The sequence below is a fragment of the Schistocerca gregaria genome, chromosome 1 (genome assembly GCF_023897955.1).
Source record: "Schistocerca gregaria isolate iqSchGreg1 chromosome 1, iqSchGreg1.2, whole genome shotgun sequence".
Lineage (NCBI taxonomy): Eukaryota > Metazoa > Arthropoda > Insecta > Orthoptera > Acrididae > Schistocerca > Schistocerca gregaria.
The window spans coordinates 821,710,583-821,731,353 of NC_064920.1; the positions used below are offsets into that span (position 1 = coordinate 821,710,583).

The 20,771-nt window shown below is 40.9% G+C and overlaps 1 protein-coding gene across 2 annotated transcripts in view; it reads right to left on the bottom strand.

Annotated features, from left to right (window-relative positions):
* LOC126271222 (argininosuccinate lyase) overlaps positions 1–20,771 on the bottom strand; it is an 83,823-nt gene that overhangs the window by 28,171 nt on the left and 34,881 nt on the right. For both annotated transcript variants that reach the window (XM_049974134.1, XM_049974133.1), the window contains exons 5-6: positions 18,331–18,462; positions 12,685–12,785 (exon numbers count right to left, since the gene is read on the bottom strand). In XM_049974134.1, the coding sequence (XP_049830091.1) occupies positions 12,685–12,785; positions 18,331–18,462 (233 nt within the window). The remainder of the gene's footprint in view (positions 1–12,684; positions 12,786–18,330; positions 18,463–20,771) is intronic.

The window sequence follows — 20,771 nt, forward strand, 5'->3', positions numbered from 1 at the left end:
GCAAGATAGGTGCAGTTTATTTTTTCCCTGAAGTATGGTACCAATTTTGCCTACTAGATCTCCATAGGTGTCATGGGAGCTTGCAATGCTTTTTGCTTTATAGACACACAAAACCAACTCCACATTGATGTCTTCATGTGTCATGCAACTATCTGGTAGTTTTACAGTAAGCCATTAAGCTCTGGCGATGAAATAACTTGAACACAAACTTAGCACCAAAGGAACATTAAATCACTGCACTCATCATGTGGACAGCTCAGCATCAGTGTGGTATGTGCTGTGAATTGGGGATGCTTCCTGTAACATTCTTTAGTGAAACACCATCCATAGTGGTCAAAGAAGTGTGTGGCAGAGAAAACTCTTGTCCTTGGATGCATACAGTTCATGCTGAAGTTTTTTGCCAGGCAAAGTGTCATCTGCTACAGCACAAGATCATCTGCTAGAGTAGACAGGTGAAAGGCATGAATGCATAGTCATGCATCATCACAAGGTGAGAAGGTGAGCTCAAGTTGCAGGATGCAGGGCTGCTTCTGGTGTTGATTGATGGACTGCTGGGGCAGCAGTGTAGTGCTGGTGGGGCCAGGGCCATTGCTGATGGTAGAGGCAGTGGTGTGTTATGCAGCGGTCTCTGGGGCATCACAGTGTGAGCTCATCATGTGGGTAACGCCCCAACACTCCAGTGTGCGGGTGGGGCGTGCTAAAGGGTGTGGTGGAGTGCTGGAGGTTGGACAGGTCGCACACAGCAGGCAGTGTACCATGTGGCTCAAAGAGGTGCATAAAGCACAGTGTTCTGTGCCAGCACTATAGACACCTGTTGTTGCTGCTTCTTGCTTGTTGACCAGGTAACATGTTGGACCAGGTAACATGTCGTGGTGGCAGCATGTGCCAACTTCGTGGTGGTGGTGGAAACAGATGCCTTAGAGTTAAACAGTGTTGACACCTTGTGATTCAGGCAAGGCACCAGATGATGAGCTCAGCATCCAGGGTGAGGCAGTTATGTCATGGGTTGCTCCGCTGGGGAAGGCAGTGGTGTGAATGAAAGGGCAGCCTTTGTTCTTGAGACCTGGGTCATCAGCATCAGTAGTGCACAAGGACTGGAGAAGCTGAGTGTATGCATCAGTTTCAATTGATTGATGGATACTGTGGTGGCATCACCGTGGAGACATAGAGAAAAATGCCTGGCTGGCACCCCCCCCCCCCCCCCCCCCTGTGAGCATGCAAGTATGATGGAGGTCCTAAGCACAAAGGATTTCTGCTTGACATGGCAGTGTGGGAATACTGGTGCAGACATGCCATGCAGTCATGCAGCTGCTGTATGGAGGCCGGGATTTAGGTAATGGCTGGCAGGGGCTGCCTGAGATGATGAGTTGCTGTCCATACATGACTTTGGTGATGCATGCACCAAAATTGGTTTTGTGGGCCACCTGTAAGCCTAGGAGATCTAACAGCAGGACAGAAGAACAAATTACTAATTGACAGTTAAGTGCAGCTTTTAGGGTCCTGTGGAATCTCTCAATCATGCTGTTAGTGGCAGGGTGGTAACTGATCGTGAAATGGATGAGTGTACCAGAAGCTTTGATTAGTGTTTTAAACAGGAAAGATGTGATTTGTCAGGCAGTGGTCCACATTCACATGGCAAGGGCACCCTAAAATGCAAGGCTCAGGTGTCCAGGGAAGCCTTGGCCACTGTATCTGGAACTATGTCAGCCAGCAGCACAGCTTCCGGCTACCTAGTGAATCTATTGATGATTGTGAGATGTACTGGTTTGATGATGGAAGGGGTCCTACAATTTGAACACGGACATGGGAAAAATGATAGGCCACTGTAGGTGGGAGAATCAACTGGGGCATGCACATGACACCTAACTTGGAGCACTGGCATGGAGTCATGTGCAGGCCCAGTTGGTGCAGTCCAATTGGATACCAGGACAGACTAAATGATCCGGCACAAGGACAGTGGTGGCACAGATGCTGGAGTGGGACAGACCATGGAGGTGTTCAAATGCCACCTTGCAGAATTCAGGTAGGAGGTGAGGGTCAGTGTGCTCTGCGGAGTTGCCCGGGGAGTCAGAATTTGCATGAAAGTTGCACCATGTGTATAAGTCAGTACAGGGAACTGTGTTTGATATGAGGGTGAGGCTTTTGTTTAACTCATCATGCAGTCTTAACAGCTTGGTATCAGGTGTCTGGGTAGAGGCCAGGACAGTCTAGTTGAGGGCAGTGAGGAGGGGACAGGACTGTCTGAGGCAGTCAGTGACAATATTCTCAATGCCTGCCATGTGCCATTTGTCAGTTGTGAACTGGGCTATGTGTTACTATTGATGGAACTGCCTGTGGCAAATCTGTGTGCCTTCCTCTTAATAAAAGACTGTTATAAGGAGGTGGCAGTCAGTGAAGAGCTTGAAGGGGCATCCTTTGACCTAGGGGTTAAAGGGCTTTACTGCCTCATACATGGCAAGGAGCTCACAGTCATACACTGCCCACCTCTGCTGAAGCATAAAGTGCTTTATGGAAAAGAATGTGTGCAGCTGCCAGGAACATTCAATGCATTGTTGAGGACAGCACGTAGGGCAGACTGGCTGGCATCAATAATGATTGCGAATGGGGCTGTTGGAAGGAAGTGGGTAAGGAGGGGAACATGCAGGAGGTCACATTTCATTTATTCAAAACTCTGTCATTTGCATCCTCCATGGAATAGACCTACTACCTTTCTGTGCCCCCCTGGAGTGTAGCAGTAGGTGTTGCTTGCACACTTGCAGCATTTCAGGTGTTGCTGGAAAATTTTTTCCATCCCATGGAACTTGTGGGGTTCTTTGACCTTCTCATCCATCAGATGGGAGTCCATGGATGATATCCTAAGTCCAAGAACATCAATCTCCAGAACACTAATGACATACTTCTCCCAGTTGATGATAACTCCTGCCTCTTGGAGGCAGAAAACCACATCCTGGAGATGTCGGCAGTCCTCTACAAGATCACAAGAGTAAATGAGTATAGCATCCAGTTAGGCAGGCGAAACAACCTGAGACACCGTGTAGGACATTGTGAAGAAGCATTGTCAGGTCTGAATGGTGTTGCACAGTCTGAAGAGCATAAATGCACTTTTGGAAAGACTAAAGTTGATGATTATTGTCATACATTTTCAATAAATTGCCAGCAACCACCAAAAACTTGGTTTTAGATAAAGTACATTTTAAACAAAGTTTGAAAGACTTTTTGATAGGTAACACCTGCTCTTAACAGGGAATGTTAGACAAGCTTAAGTAAAAATGTCTGTTAGTTCCCAGTTTTGGCAGCACTTGGTCACAACAGTGAAGATTAAATATTTTTGCCACACACAGTCTGAGCTGTCATGTCACAGTTCACGCGGCTACCCCCGTCGGAGGTTTGAGTCCTCCCTCGAGCATGGGTGTGTGTGTTGCCCGTAGCATAAGTTTAAGTTAAATTAAGTAGTGTGTAAGCTTAGGGACCTATGATCTCAGCAATTTGGTCCCATAAGACCATACCACAAGTTTCCAATTAGGTATTTTGTGTATGTAAAATTTATTAAAAGTGCATAATGATGTTTCATTCTGACAGTGTATTAATTCTGTAAATATGAGCAGTTCATGTTTATTGTAATGTATTCACATATCTTGACAATCTCCTGACAAATAGTCACGGAAGTGAGTGTTATATTCTGATGTTCTATGTTTTTTATGTTATACTTTCTGACTTCTTCCACACCCATGAGAATCATCTTGCTTTGACTCTGTGGAATGAATCTAAACACTAATCTAATCTATTCTTCTACACATCCTTCAGGGAGACTGGAATCTATGTAAAAGCTATTGCAGAGTCTATCTTGCTGAAGATGGTTGCATCTGACAGGTTGCTGCTTATGTGGCAGAAGCTGGTACAGCAGCAGAAATCTGTGGTGCCCATTATCATTGCAATGTAGTACAATAGTGTATCTCCCATTGGGCACTGGAGTGGTGGGTAAGTAGAGAAAATTCAGCAAGAAGGTCATCAAAGTGGCCGAAATATGATAACTGCTTATGGTGAAATGGGTAGCGGTGCAGGATCCACAAGGAATGGAACAGTGGGGCATGCTATCAATGATACAGCAATTTGCCAGGTTGAAGAGGCCATAGTGGGTGACAAAGTCGGCATGAAGGATAGGATCCACAACATTGATAACAGTAAAGGTCTGCCAAGGCTGAGGTTGATAGACAAGGTATGGGAACAGTAGGGTGCAATTATGCAGTCATTCGCCATGGACGAGGGGGAAAGGGGCCAGAGGAGGCTAACAATTTGGGGTCACAGATGATGATATTGGATCCAGTGTGAAGTAGGTAGGCTGTCGGAGAGGAGGAGTTCCAATGATCATGCACAAATAGGTGTTGACAAATAGCAAGCAGCTGTGTGCACCTACTGCCAGCTGCTGCTGGTGTTTAGAGAGCATCACATGGTGCCCAGCAGTTTGCAGCATCACTGCCAAAACACTTGTGACATCAGAAAAAATCACCAGCATCCGAAAGTCCCAGATGCCACTTGGTGGTTGGGGAGGCATTTGCCCACATAGACGTGTGCACATTGGTGGTCATAGGTGTTATGGGACAGGAACGAACATGGTGCAGAGGTGAAAGGAGAGGTGTGCACACTTTAGGATGGAGGTGAGTTGGTGTGGAGAGTTCTTGGGTGCTGATATGGGCTGTAGGTGCAGGAGACTGTGAGAAAGTACACTGTGACACTGTATGATGGTGGTTATGATTTGGAGGTTGAGGGACTCAAAGACCCTGTTGACCATGGTGGCTAATGCCATGTGGACTGCAGTGGACAGATGTGTGAGCCAATTTGCAAGAATCAGCATTTCAGGAATAATATTAAGCTCAGAAATTGCACCTACAAGGGCCACATGTCTGACCAGTCTCCTGATGAAAATAGGGAGCTTATGCACTGAATGTCTGATGTAACTATCCAAGCTACCAGCCTATATTTCAGGGCACTGAATCTACTGGACTGTAGTGGGCTTTCAGTGATGTTGTGCACCTCTGTGGTGACCAAAGGCTCAAGTTGGGGAAATGTTATGGCGAAATGTGTGGAGTCACTGGTAATTGAGGAACCTGTGAATATTGCCTCCATGGAAGCAAGCAACAGGCAGTGAAAGGTGGCAAATGGATGGTGGTGCAACAAGTTGACAGTGTGGGAGGGAGGGTATGTATTACTGGCTGGAGCCAAACTTAAAGGTAGCTGTAAGCCAGTATTGGATTCACCCTGTGACATGATGCTTCAGTTGCTGTGTTAGTATTGGAACAATGGAATAGTGTGCTGTGCTACATATGCAGTGCAGGTGTGATGAGTACTAGCTAGGTTCTGAAGGAAAATGACATTAGCAGTCACTCGTTGCAGCTGACTGAGGTCTTGAGCTGAAGTTCACTGGGGTCACCAGTGTGGGAATAGTGTTCCTCACTCACTACAACAGGAAATCTTTGGATTTGCTAAATGTGAAGGGTAAAACAGATAGGCAAAGCATGGGAACAATGTAACAAAAGACATCCAAATACTAAACACTTCCCTTATTCGAACATTTAAAATGGTAAGTTGCCATAAAGATGTTTGTGAACAAAACCTTCATAGAGTCAGTCTGGTAGTCCCCACATTTTGGCAATAAGTTTCCAAATTTTTTTAATAAAGAACATGGGAAACATCATTAACATTCTTGAGGTATGGCAAATGTAACTAATCTAACATGAAGATCAAGCAAATACGCAAATACAAATAAATGAACTTGGAGGTACCATAAAGAGTTTCTAATTTAACACAATGATGAGAGCAAAATACAATTGCAAGCAAATGAATTTGACGTATCATAGATGAAGTTAATCTAACACACTTGGGGATTTAAGTCTTTAAGGGCAACAAGCATGGCACAGCAGTGGTTTGTGGATAGTTTAGAAACAGATGTGGATCTTGTGGCATTAACTATGATGGGTGCCATAAAAGTGGCTACTCCAGGACATGAGACTGTGAGGCAAGTGCTGAATGGTGTTTCCCTGAAGTATGGTATCAGTTTCACCTGCTGTTTCTCCATAGGTATCACAGGAGCCTGCAATACTGTTTGCCTTATAGATACACATCAAGGACATCTTCATGTATCATGCACCTAACTGACAACAGATGGCAGGTCATTAAGATGTGATAATGAAATAAATTGCATGAACATAAACTTAAGATTAAAGCAACATTAAATCACTCCACTCATTTTGTGGACAGCTCAGCATTAGCATGGGAAGTTCCATGAGTTGGAGACACTTCCTATAGCATCCTTTAAGGAAAAATCCCACATTCTGTGGCAGAGATGCACAGGGCAGAGACAGTTCTTGTGTTTGAATGCATACAGTTTGTGATCAGGTTTTCTGCCAGGAGACATGTTGTCTGCTGCAGTGAGAGATCATCTGCTAGAGCAGATGGATGGCAGGCATGAACACATAGCAGTGCTTCACCACAGTAGTTTATACATAATGTGGAAGTATTAGTCCTTGGTTCTGTAATCATTTAACTATCATTGTAGTGACAAATAAAAATTCATTTCTGTACATTCTAAAGCTACAGGCAATGATTTATGTGCGTAAACTAAGAGGTCATATAACTTGTGACCCCACCTAAGAACTTTTGTGCCTTCCCATGAATGTCATTGTTGGCAAATGGTAGAAATATTCACAAAGACAATGAACAATGACAGCACGCTATTCCATGCTGTCGCCAACCAAATTACCAAACTTTGTGACAGTGTAAACGTCCTGGAGCTTGCTGTGCTGTCAAATATGAACATGGTGCTCATACAATACAACAACAATGTTGTGATGCCCACATATCACAGCACAGAGTACATTTTTGCAAAGACAGGAAAAGATTTTAAGCCAACTTAAAGACTTTATCTGCTCACAGAAATACTCCAGTGTTAAAATCATGTGTAACAACTAGTGAACAACAGAGTCTTGATCACAGCTCAAAGCAATCAGATATCCATCTGTCAGTTCCAGCATCTGTCAACACCACACCTGCACACTCGCAATTATGTTCACCACCATTTATGTCCACCTGGCCACAAACGTGGTTCACAGTAATAGAGAATATATTCCTGCAGGAACTAGTCGTTAACAACCACAAAAATCCACCATTTGGACCAACAAACCACATTATTTGTGTTGGACATTATAGTGCAACTGCTGCCAGATGGAGGTCAAAACAAACTGAAGGACAAGCTGATATCCCCCTGTGCGAAATCTGCCAATCTTAGAGCCAGACAAGTACTATAACCAGAGAAATGTGATGACAAGACCTCATCAGAGTTCTGGTAACATCTATGTAACTTCGTGAATAGCTCTACTGCCTTCAACAATTTTTACTACACATTTGACTGCAAAAACGTTCGAGCAAGTAGGGATGGTATTGGTGATATATGATAATAAGTCACCCAAAACATTACTGCAGGGCTCTGGTAGGCTCTATGAAATGCTCAAGTCATTTGCAACAATTGCCATGACATCAGCAGATTGCTGCTAGCCGAGCTCACCTGGAGCAACAAGTCTACACTACACAGCCATCACATCACAAGATCTGTTGAGTTTTCAACAGAATCGAAAGCTTAAGAATCACAGTGGATGCACTGACAACACCAATGCATATACAGCAGCAATGACAAGGTGATAAAAGTTGAATTGTGGACCAATAGAAGAGCTCCCATGGCTTATGCTGGTACCATAAATATTTTGACCAACATGGTGTCAAATTGTGCCTCACTGTGCAGTTATTAAATAGCCATTGCATCCACAGTAGTAGTGGATAGTCTAAACTCTGTCATCAAAAGCCACCTCAATACACCCATTCAACTTTAACAAAAAGACTTCTATGTGTCAGACAAGCGTACAAGTAAAACATTACTCATAGACACTAACTTTGACATCAGCATGCCAGTCAGCCACACACAAAACAATAAACAAGATGTTCAGGTATGGTTAAAGGTAATCAACAACTCTCTGATCAACACTTACGGACACCAGGTATTTGCCTTGGATGTTGGTTTCTTCAGCCCTTCACACAGTCATGTGTAGCCATTGATGTCTCTGAACCTATTTTAGGCACCAATTTTCTTGCTGATTTTGCTAACAGGTAATGTGCAGGGGACTCAGTTACTAAATTCAGTTGGCAACAGTGGAGTTTCAGGACTAAGGCCATCCTGTTTAAATCATGTTACAGAGAATCGACAACACATTCACCTCTGATACACACAGCACAACTACAACACAGAAGCCATCTGAGGACCATTCAATGAAACGATCTACAGACTTGTGAGTATAGATTCACCAAAATGGCATCAAGGAAAATACATTTCACATCTGTTTTACACCTGGACAACCCATCTCATTACCTGCATACAGAACTGCACATGAAAGATAGACAGAGTTGAAAGCAACGTTTGAGAGTCCTAGATGGTTATCTGATGTCCAACATACAGGACTTTATAAGCTAGCTGGCAAAAGGGTTTTTAGTGTCACCAACTGTAAAAAAGTGTATAGCCGGATACCAGTAGTGATTAGTGACATTTTGAAGATTGTGGTATTTATCCCATTTTGCTTATTTGAAGTAATATTCATGCCTTTTGGCCTCAAAAACATTGTTCAGACATTGCAACATTTTGTGGATGAGGTACCCAAATGACTTACATTTTGTTTTGCTCACCTGGATGAGGCTTTTGTGTTCTCCTCTGGTGCATGAACAATACCTGTACAAAGTATACCAGCAGCCTGTTTACCACAAAACAGTACTAAATGAAACAAATACATCACTGAGAAGACTCAAGTCACCTTCCTGGTCCATGCTGTTTGAGCCAACAGTGTGCACTCATTGACTGAGAAGTTTCCAATGCTACAATCTCCGCTAAGGCCAGTGGATTACCAGCAGCTGAGACATTTCCTGGAGATTGTAAATTTTTAACAATGTCACCTATTGGGAACAGAACCTGTACAAGCACTGCTTATGGATCGCTGGATGCAGGCATGTTAAGATGGCACCCAGAATGGCATTTCATGACCTCCAGGTGTTCCTAAGGCAGGCAGTATTACTTGGTCACCCTGTATCTTATGCATACTTGGGTATAGTCATCAATGCTAGTCAGTTGGCATTCAGTGCAGCACTCAACCAACACTGGGACCCACTCAAGTTTTTCTTTAAGAAGTTGGAGCCAGCACAACAGAAGTGCATGCAAATGAGATACAGCTGTTAGCAATCTATAAGGCTGTCAGATACTTCCAACCTCAAATACATGCTCAGCCGGTGACTATTGCTACACATCACAAACTCATTACTTAATCAATCAAGAACATTAGTGGCAAGTCACTACATGAAAGGGGCTGAAAATTTTATGGCCAACTACCTTTCTCATATCTGTGGTGTGAATGGAGAATATCGACTACAGAGAACTCACTGTAGAGCAGACCATGGATCTGCAGTTACAGCAGTTGTTGAATGAGATGTCTAAAAGCCTACATCTTGACCACATTGGCTGGCCGGGGTAGCTGAGTGGTTTTAGGTGCTACAGGTTTCCCCCCCCCCCCCCCCCCCCCCCCCCCCACATTCCTGTGCCCAACTTTCAGTTGACACTATATTGTGACATCTCTTGTAGTAAACCATGCCTATACATTTAGTATAAGTTCCACAAGACAACTTTCACCAGCATCCACTAACTACCATATCTCATGGCCTATACTATGATCAAATTGCTTACAGACCACTTTTTGTGGCCTTCCATGCAGAAAAATGAAAATGCAGTCCTGTGTCCTGAGCCAAAAGAGAATGTGGGTCACCTCATATACAAGATGAGTCACTAACTATTGCCACCTAGAATAACTCCTAAAGTACGATAGGAGCTGCAAAATTCGCAGGACAGATGTTGCATGAGACAATGGGGACCATAATATAATGTTGGTTTTTTGTTGCTAGGTTGGGTCATGTCTGAGATATGAAGGTCAACTAGGTTTTTTTTTTAAATGGGATGCTATAGTTTTGTACTTACTTTCTGATAGTGTCCATCGAGACAAATCCAATTATGTTTAACAGTAAGGTCTTTGAAAGTCAATGAATGTCAAAAAGGTGGCACAAACATCCATTTGCAGAAGGTGCTTGAAGTGATAGCCATTGGTATCGATGCGGTGTTGCAGTCTTCTTATCATGATCTGAGTGGTATTTCTTATTACTTTGGCACTTATCGAAGCACATGCTCTGATAATGCTCTTTTGTATATTATGCAAATAGCAAATATTAGCCGAGTATGGTGTATCCATATAATGTACCATTGGCATGTAAACACCATTCAATGGTTTCACAATACAACCCTAATAGGAACAGTAAGACTAGTATCATCAAATCAAGTGAATATGAATGATGTATTCCTTCAAAGAACTAGTCAATATGCTTCTCATTTATGGAGAAGGCCAACGACATTCAGTGAGTGCTAGTGACTTAGACACTGAAAGATATCCTCAACATACTCACACTAAAAGTCATACATTTAAATTTTAAATATGTGTATGATAAATTGGGAACAACTGAATCTTTAGCACATCAGAAACATATCCAGCAAAGGAAAGTTACTGACAAGGAAACAGAAACAGGTACTTTTGCCACTATGGTTCGAGATCCTTGTGTTAGTTTGCATCAAATTGCAAGGGAATCTGGCATGAGCCAGAGCAGTGTTGTTCATGTTCTGCCTCACTATAAATACCATCCTTATCATATCAGTCTCCACCAAGAATTGACTGGTATGGATTGTATGCATTGCATTGAATTCTGCTGATGGGCTCAACATCAGATTCAGAGGGATGACACATTTATTAATTTGATTTTATTTACTGATGAGGCTACCTTCATGAACCAGGGAAATGTTAATTTGCATAACATGCATTACTGGGCAACTGAAAATCCATGTTGGCTCTGGCAAGTTGCACATACCAAAAGCCGTGGCCGGTGAATGTATGGTGTGGGATGCTGGAGAACATAAATTAGAGTCTGCTATTTCATCAAAGGAAATCTTAATGGTAGCAAGTACACCACATTCCTGCAAGAAACATTAGGTCTGTTATTGGAAGAAATACCTTTAGGAACAAGGAACAGAATGTGGAGTCAACACATGACAATGAAAATATGGTAACCATTAAATAATTTTGCATTATACCTCCATAGAACTGAACATACTTTCTAGTTTCAGAATGTAAAATGTGGACTGCAGACTTTAGGGAGACTGTAAGAAGTTTACTAGCATATTCAAAAGTTATGAGAGAGAACACTACTCTCATTCTTTTTGCTGTTTTCATGGCTGATTTCCCTTTAAATCTTATTTTATATGTAGTCCAATATTTATAATATAAGTTGATACAATTTACACTGAAGTGTCAAAGAAGCTAATATAAGAATGTATATACAAATAAAGAGATATGTAAACAGCACAGTGGTGTGGTCAGCAAACCTATGTAAGATGACAAGTGTCTGGCACAGTTCGTAGATCGATTACTGCTGCTACAATGGCAGGTTATCAAGATTTAAGTGAGTTTGAATGTGCTGCTATAGTCAGCGCATGAGTGATGTCACCTATCATCTCCAAGGTAGTGATCAAGTGGTGATTTTCCCAAACAACCATTTCACATGTGTAACATGAATATCAGGAATCCAGTGAAACATAAAATCTTCAACATCACTGCAGCTTCAAAAAGATCCTGTAGGAATTGGACCAACAATGACTGAAGAGAATCATTCAACATGACAGAAGTGCTGCCCTTCCACAAATTGCTGCAGCTTTCAGTGTTGGGCCATCAACAAATGTCAGTGTGTGAACCATTCAATGAAACATCATCGATATGGGCCTTTGGAGAGAAAAGCCAAGTCATGTACCCATAATGACTGTACGGCACAAAGCTTTACACCTTGCGTGGGCCCGTAAACACTGACATTGGACTGATGTTGACTGGAAACATGTTGCCTGGTCAGATGAGTCTCATTTCAAATTGTATCAAGCAGATAGATGTGCATGGGTATGGAGACAACCTTATGAATTCATGCACCCTACATGTCAGCAGGGCACTGTTCAAGCTGATGGAGGCTCTGTAATGCTGTGGAGTGTGTGCCGTTGGAGTGGTATGGGACCCCTGATAGGTCTAGATATGATTCTGACAGGTGAAATGTATGTAAGTATCCTGTGTGATCACCTGCATCCATTCATGTCCATTGTGTATTCTGACGGACTTGAGCAATTCCAGCAGGACAATGCAACACTCCTCACATACAGAATTGCTACAGAGTGGTTCCAGGAACAGTCTTCTGAGTTAAAACACTTCCACTGGCCACAAAACTCTTCAGACATGAACATTATTGAGCATATCAGGGGCGCCTTGCAACATGCTGTTCAGAAGAGATCTCCACATCCTCAGACTCATATGGATTTGTGGACAGCCCTGCAGGATTCACAGTGTCAGTTCCCTCCAGCACTACTTCAGACATTAGTGGAGTCCATGACACATCATGTTGTGACACTTATGTGTGCTCGCAGGGGCCCTAATGATATTAGGCGTGTGTAGCAGTTTCTTTGGCTCCTCAGTGTATTTTCTATTGCTAATGCTGTAAATGGAAGCTGCAGATAAATGACCTTACCTTAGTAACCAGTGACTCCAACGAATTGCTTGAGCTCTTTGGAGATGAGTATATCCTGGCATAATAACATTAATATCGTCTTGTGCTTTCTTAATAAAAGTCTGAAACATAATTACACAATCATTTCCAATAAAAATACTTGTTGACTTACTAATGGTGATTTCCAATATTTTGAAGGCTAAACTTTGAGTAAGTTACTGTAAGCCACCTAAGTGCACCAATACTTTAAGGTCTGTTTGATAGGCAAGTTGTTGTGTTGTTGCTGTGGTCTTCAGTCCTGAGACTGGTTTGATGCATCTCTCCATGCTACTCCATCCTGTGCAAGCTTCTTCATCTCCCAGTACCTACTGCAAACTACATCCTTTTGAATCTACTTAGTGTAATCATCTCTTGGTCTCCCTCTACGATTTTTACCCTCCACACTGCCTTCCAATACTGAATTGGTGATCCCTTGATGCCTCACAACATATCCTACCAACCGATCCTATCTTCTAGTCAAATTGTGCCACAAATTTCTCTTCTCCCATAGCAAAACACTTTTACTACTTTAAGTGTCTCATTTCCTAATCTAATTCCCTCAGCATCACCCAACATAATTCGACTACATTCCGTTATCCTTGTTTTGCTTTTGTTGATGTTCATCTTGTACCCTCCTATCAAGACACTCTCCCTTCCGTTCAACTGTTCTCCCAAGTCCTTTGCTGTCTCTAACAGAATTACAATGTCATCGGCGAACCTCAAAGTTTTTATTTCTGCTCCATGGATTTTAATGCCCACTCTGAATTTTTCTTTTGTTTCCTTTACTGCTTGTTCAATATACAGATTGAATAACATCAGGGATAGGCTACAACCCTTTCTCACTCCCTTCCCTACCACTGCTTCCCTTTCATGTCTCTCAACTCTTATAACTGCCATCTGGTTTCTGTACAAATTGTAAATAGCCTTTCACTCCTTGTATTTTACCTCTGCCACCTTCAGAATTTGAAAGAGAGTATTCCAGTCAACATTGTCAAAAGCTTTCTCTAAGTCTACAAATGCTAGAAATGTAGGTTTGCCTTTCCATAATCTATCTTCTAAGATAAGTTGTAAGATCAGTATTGCCTCATGTGTTCCAACATTTCTGTGGAATCCAAACTGATCTTCCCTGAGGTCGGCTTCTACCAGTTTTTCCATTCATCTGTAAATAATTCTCGTTGGTATTTTGCAACTGTGACTTATTAAACTGATAATTTGGTAATTTTCACACCTGCTTTCTTTGGGAATGGAATTATTATATTCTTCTTGAAGTCTGAGGGTATTTCGCCTGTCTCATACATCTTGCTCACCAGATGGTAGCGTTTTGTCAGGACTGGCTCTCCCAAGGCCGTCAGTAGTTCTAATGGAATGTTGTCTACTCCCGGGGCCTTCTTTCGACTCAGCTCTTTCAGTGCTCTGTTGACCTCTTCACGCAGTATCATATCTCCCCTTTCATCTTCATCTACATCCTCTTCCATTTCCATAATATTGTCCTAGAGTACATCGCCCTTGTATAGACCCTCTATATACTCCTTCCACCTTTCTGCTTTACCTTCTTTGCTTAGAACTGGGTTTCCATCTGAGGTCTTGATATTCATACAAGTGGCTCTCTTTTCTCCAAAGGACTCTTTTATTTTCCTGCAGGCAGTACCTATCTTACCCCTAGTATATATGCCTCTACATCCTTAGATTTGTCCTCTAGCCATCCCTGCTTAGCCATTTTCCACTTTTCGTCGATCTCATTTTTGAGACGTCTGTATTCGTTTTTGCCTGCTTCATTTACTACATTTTTATATTTTCTCCTTTCATCAATTAAATTCAATATTTCTTCTGTTACCCAAGGATTTCCACTAGCCCTTGTCTTTTTACCAACTTGATCCTCTGTCTCCTTGACTACTTCATCCCTCAAAGATACCCATTCTTCTTGAACTGTATTTCTTTTCCCCATTCCTGTCAATTGTTCCCTTATGCTCTCCCTGAAACTCTGTGCAACCTCTGGTTTAGTCAGTTTACCCAGGTCCCATCTCCTTAAATTCCCACCTTTTTGCAGTTTCTTAAGTTTTACTCTACAGTTCATAACCAATAGATTGTGGTCAGAGTCCACATCTGCCCCTGGAAATGTTCTACAATTTAAAACCTTGTTTCTAAATCGGGGTCTTACTATTATATAATCTATCTGTAACCTTCCAGAATCTCAGGCCTCTTCCATGTATACAACCTTCTTTCATAATTCTTGAACCAAGTGTTAGTTATGATTAAGTTATGCTCTGTGCAGGCGGCTTCCTCTGTCATTTCTTACCCCCATTCCATATTCACCTACTACATTTCCTTCTCTTCCTTTTTCTACTACTGAATTCCAGTACCCCATGACTATTAAGTTTTCATCTCCCTTTATTATCTGAATAATCTCAATCTCTTCGTGATCTGCAGAGCTAGTTGGCATATAAACTTGTACTACTGTGTGTTTTCACTATGCTGTACGTAGTAGCTTACCCACACTCCTATTTTTTTATTTATTATTTAACCTACTCCAGCATTAACCCTATTTGATTTTGAATTTATAACCCTGTATTCACCTGACCAAAAGTCTTGTTCCTCCTGCCACTGAACTTCACTAATCCCGACAATATCTAACTTTAACCTATCCATTTCCCATTTTTAAATTTTCTAACCTACCTGCCCAATTAAGGGATCTGACATTCCACGCTCTGATCTGTAGAACGCTACTTTTCTTTCTCCTTATAATGACGTCCTCCTGAGTAGTCCCTGCCTGGAGATCCAAATGGGGGACCATTTTACTGCTGGAATATTTTACCCAAAAGGATGCCATCATCATTTAACCATACAGTAAAGCTGCATGCCCATGAGAAAAATTACAGTTGTAATTTCCCCTTGTTTTTAGCAGTTCACAGTACCAGCAGAGCCAGGCCATTTTGGTTAGTGTTACAAGGCCAGATCAGTCAATCATCCAGACTGTTGCCCCTGCAACTATTGAAAAGGCTGCTGCCCCTATTCAGGAACCACACGTTTGTCTGGCCTCGCAACAGATACCCCTCCATTGTGGTTGCACCAATGGTATGGTTATCTGCATTGCTGAGGCATGAAGCCTCCCCATCAACAGCAAGGTCCATGGTTCATGGGGGAGTGGAGAGTGGGGGGGGGGGGGGGGGGGGGGGGGGGGGGGAAGGGCTAAGCAAGTAGCCATTTGAAATGAATCTGAGTGAATAACATGTAGGCCCTGCTTACAGATAAGTTTCACTTTCATCAACATCTCTCATTAAGAATTATGGGTTGTCTGAATAAATTTTCTCCCTACAGTGGAACATGCATTGAACTGAAACCTACTGGTAGATTAAAACTATGTGCTGGACCAGGACTCAAAAATGGGACCTTTGCCTTTCATAGTGGAGTGCTTTGCAAACTGAGCTATCCAACCACAACTCTGAATCTGGTCTCACAGCTTCACTTCTGCTCGTATCTCATCTGGTGAAGTTTTGCAGGTAGGAGATGAGTCAATAGGAGATGTAAAGTTGTAAAGGCAGTTCATGGGTTGTGCTTGCTCACAAAAGCCAAAGGCCCACAGTTCAAGTCCAGAACCAGCACATAATTGTAATTTGCCAGAAAGTTTCAAATCAGTGTACACTCAGCAGCAGAGTGAAAATTCTTTCAGGAAGCAATACCCCAGACCATGGTTAAGCCACATCTCAGCAATATATTTTCTTCCAGCAGTGCTAATCCCACAGGGTATGCAGGAGAACTCCTGTGAAGTTTGGAAGCTATAAGTTATACTGGTGGAAGTAAAGCTGTGAGCGCAGTTCATGAGTCATGCTTGGAAAGCTCAGTCAGTAGAATACTTGTCTATGAAAGGCAAAGGCCCCAGTTCAAGTCCTAGACCAATGCACAATTTTAATCTGTCAGCAAGTTCAGTTATGGATTATCTCTCAAAGTTCTAAAATGATGTTAAAAAATTAGTCAAAGTATTTCAGCTTTTTAGAAACACACAACTCTGTGTTATTATAGTGTGTGTGTGTGTGTGTGTGTGTGTATTTTGAAGAGAGAGAGAGAGAGAGAGAGAGTAAATAAATGATGCTGTTGATCATAGTGTTTCACATTACCCACTGAAAGCTTTTACATCAGATCATACATATTTGTGACTAAGATTACACTTCTAGTGATAAAGGATTTGATATTAATATTCTGACAGTTATCGAAATATATTGTAACTGAAACTGTACTTTAGAGTGATCCATCTGCAGAGTACTTGGAATTGTCTTTAATAGATGTCAGTATATAAATATGTTTAAATAATGTTTATATTTGGTACCCAGAATCTGAAGTAATCTACCCTAATACCTTCAAACTCAGTATCTAGAAGCCAGATTTAACACTAATAGGATATTGGGAAACTAAATTTTGCTTACAAAAAATTTATAAGTATAATATTAGTGTCTGAGTATACAAATTCATATCAGATAAAAATAAAAGGGCACACCAACTATATGTAAATGAAGACAGCACAAATGTCAGTGATAAAGACTTGTTTTTCTGGCAGAAGAGTGCAACAGGGAAATGCTAAAAGTGTTACTTGGCATGCATTCAAAGAAACATGCTCACAGAAACCTGCTTAAGGGATTCTAAGATCTGGCTGTCAAGGTGGAAGTTAAAAATATACTTCATCCTCCTAAACATCAATCCCATAGTGGTTGTAGAGATAAAATTAGAGTAATTACAGCTTGCACAACTGCATTATACATTCTCCCACACTCCGTACATTAATGTAATTGGATGCATTATTAACATACTGTACAATGAGAAGTACCTTCAGCCACACATGTTCTATGGCGATTCATAGATTAAAGATATAGATGTAGATGTATAAGTAGATAAAGGTGAAAGAACATTGAATAGATGAATAAAAATTTGAGTAGCCTATGGGTTGTTACTTTGCAGAATCTAAAAACCTACATATATGAACCATCACTAATGAAGGCTGTTCATTTCCATTTCCATGTTCATTTAAAATATGGTTTCATAGTCTGTTGGAATTGTCCAACAGCTTTCGAGGCTTTCAGAAGTTAAAGGAAAGCTATTGTGGCAGAAATGATAGATGATAGTCATCTAAGCTACTATTCAAAATACTGAAAGTGCTACCACTGTCATGGATTTCTAGTATGGAGGTTTTAATGTACATTAAAAATAATGTATAAATTGAAAAAAGAAATTATATGGTAAAGACATGTGGCATATTCAGTCAAAATATTAGACTATGGCCGAACTTGCTTTAGAGACCATCTATTACAAAATTACACCAGTAAAGTAAATTTCACATGTGAATCAAATTGTACAAAAAATTCTTAGAAAATAATACATACAATGTAATTTAATAAATACAAAGGCCATTGTAGATTAGTCACAGTATATGTTCAACACACTACAACTATCCTGCTAGTGATTAAACTCTATATTTCAGTCAACAGTCCAGTATTATGCAATAAAATGTACTACATATAATTCAATAAGCAAAACAAATAAATAAAATGATAAACTTTTTGTCATTATGAACTGCAATAAGATTAATGGAAGGTACTTATGAAGAACAATCATAACAAAGAAAGGCACATCCAAACTTACCTGTACAAGTTCATGAAATATTTGACGGAGGTTTTGAATATGAGACAGAAGCCAGAGTTTCATGTCCGTGGCTACTTGATCATTTCGGCTTCTTCCAGTGTGGAGTTTGGATGCAGGTTCACCAATAAGTTCCTGAATGTTTAACAGCATTTGTTACAATGGCATCAATAATTTAAAAAAAGAACACTGGCACAAAAATTGCTGAACCAAGTGAAAGTAGTTGTGATGTGAAAGTATGACCAATGACTTATTACAGCAAAATGACAAACTCTTCTATCAGACCCACCATAACATTCCAGAAAGGGTGACCTGCAATGCAACAGAGAAAACAGTAATGAATGACATTCAAAAAGATATGGCCTTAGATGCAGAAGAAGAAGACAGGAAGGAAATTGTAGGTGTCAGTTATCCTCACAACTTTGTGTGGTTTGTCCAGAGTTTGGAAAAGACAGGACAGAATCGAAGATTTTCTGAGTGAAACTAACATACTATAAAAGCAGAATGTTTTACATCAGTCAGCAGGACTAATGCAACACCAAAATTCACAACACACTAGTTCTTGACAACTATTCATAGATGACAATGCTAAAACACGCAAAACTGTGCTCAGAGATACAAACTTGCAGGGAACTGGAAAACTACATTTGGTGTGTTTCTCTTTCTAAGCTAATGCATTTATTGCAGTTCTGTATGTCTGTAATTTTTTTGTGCCTAAGGAGTCATGATAGCTTGTGGTCAGAAAATTTGGGCCTGTGGTTCTTTCACAATACAATGTCAAGGAGATAAATTTAGGTAACTATGAGATTTATTCAATATCAGGGCATAGCCAAGATTTTAGTAACAATTAGGAATTTTTTCATGGAAAGAACAATTAATGAACTGCTCTTTCACATTAAGGCTAAATGCAGCTGAAAACAGTAGGGGATTACATGGCTAGTAACTAAGTAACTCCAAAATCAGGCCCAGAGGACCACACAGTGCCAACTACCCAGTGTCGTCCTCTAACATTTGATATCATTTGGATTTGATTTGGATGGGCATGGAGTCAGAACACAATTCTCATAGCCTTTGTCATCTTTCTGGACACTTGAGTCACAGTTTCTCATTCTATTATCTTCTCCTCAATACACCTTGCTAGCCTGAGTGCACCTTGTTCCCGACCTCCCACCAGAGAAAAATCCTTAACAATTCTGGATTTAAACTTGGGTCCTATTCATTGCAGTTCGACATACTGATCACTCATGTTCAGAGACAGATTTATAGCTAATAAGTCAAAAATGTGTGGCACCAGGTCTTATTTAGCACTGGATGTACACAACAGATTTCCATAAATGGGAAAGAATGAACATCAATCACAGACTCAAACACCTTTTGAACATGCAGTCATGAAGCCTATGACACTATTCATCACAGGCAAAAGGAATGTGACACCAGATAATTTTCTCACATTCTTGTCCCTGCCCAAAATATTGAAGAGTAAAGATATAAACCTAGAGGATACAGTAAACCATTTGAGAAGAGATATACCAATGTCACTAATAATGTCAAAGGCACCACCATTTGGTTGACTGTTAGTGGGTATAAATGTTTTCTGCCATTGTGAGGTAGTAATAATTGAATTTGGTAGCCAATGATGAAAGCTTCATTATTTCTGTCAGAGCTATTAGGTTAGTGAATAAGTTTGTAGTCATTTTGTTTTTGCATGTCAATATTATGGCTGTTACGGGTTTGTTTATCAATCATCATTTTTTATTTTTAGTTCACTGTTGCTATTTGTGAGTTTACATATTGTCTTTTTGTCATTTGAAGATGTGTGTGGAACTGAGTTCAATAGAGGGGTGAAAGCAGCAGAAGTGGACAGTAAAATTTGTGCTGTGTATGAGGATTATGCCAAAGGACAGAAGTTGGCATGAAAATAGTTTTCTCATTTTAAGGGGATAATTTTGACATTAGTGACTCTCCACATTTGGGAAGACTTTTGGAGTTTGATGAACATTATTTACAAGCATTAATCCACAATGATCCATATCATTATACATGAGAACTGGCAAATGTAATGAACTGTGATCATTCCACTATTGTGTGACATTTGAATGCAAAGGGCTAGGCTCAAAAACTGGGTGTATGGGTATTACACACTCTAAGCCAAAATCAGCAGATGGCCATATGTGAATCTCTGCTCATCAACTGACTCATGAACAACAGTGCTCATTCCTATCTTGTATCATTATTGGTAATGAGAAATGGTGTCTTTAAGCTATCATAAGGAAAAGAAAGGAATGATTGAACCCAGACAAAGCAGCAAGCCCTTTCCACACAAAGACTAGTACATGCCCACAAGAGATAATGTTATTGAACATATAACATGTCAGCCTCAGTTGCAAATAGAAACCAATCTTTACCTAGGTTACAGCAAAAATAATTTGGCCTTCTTACGAAGC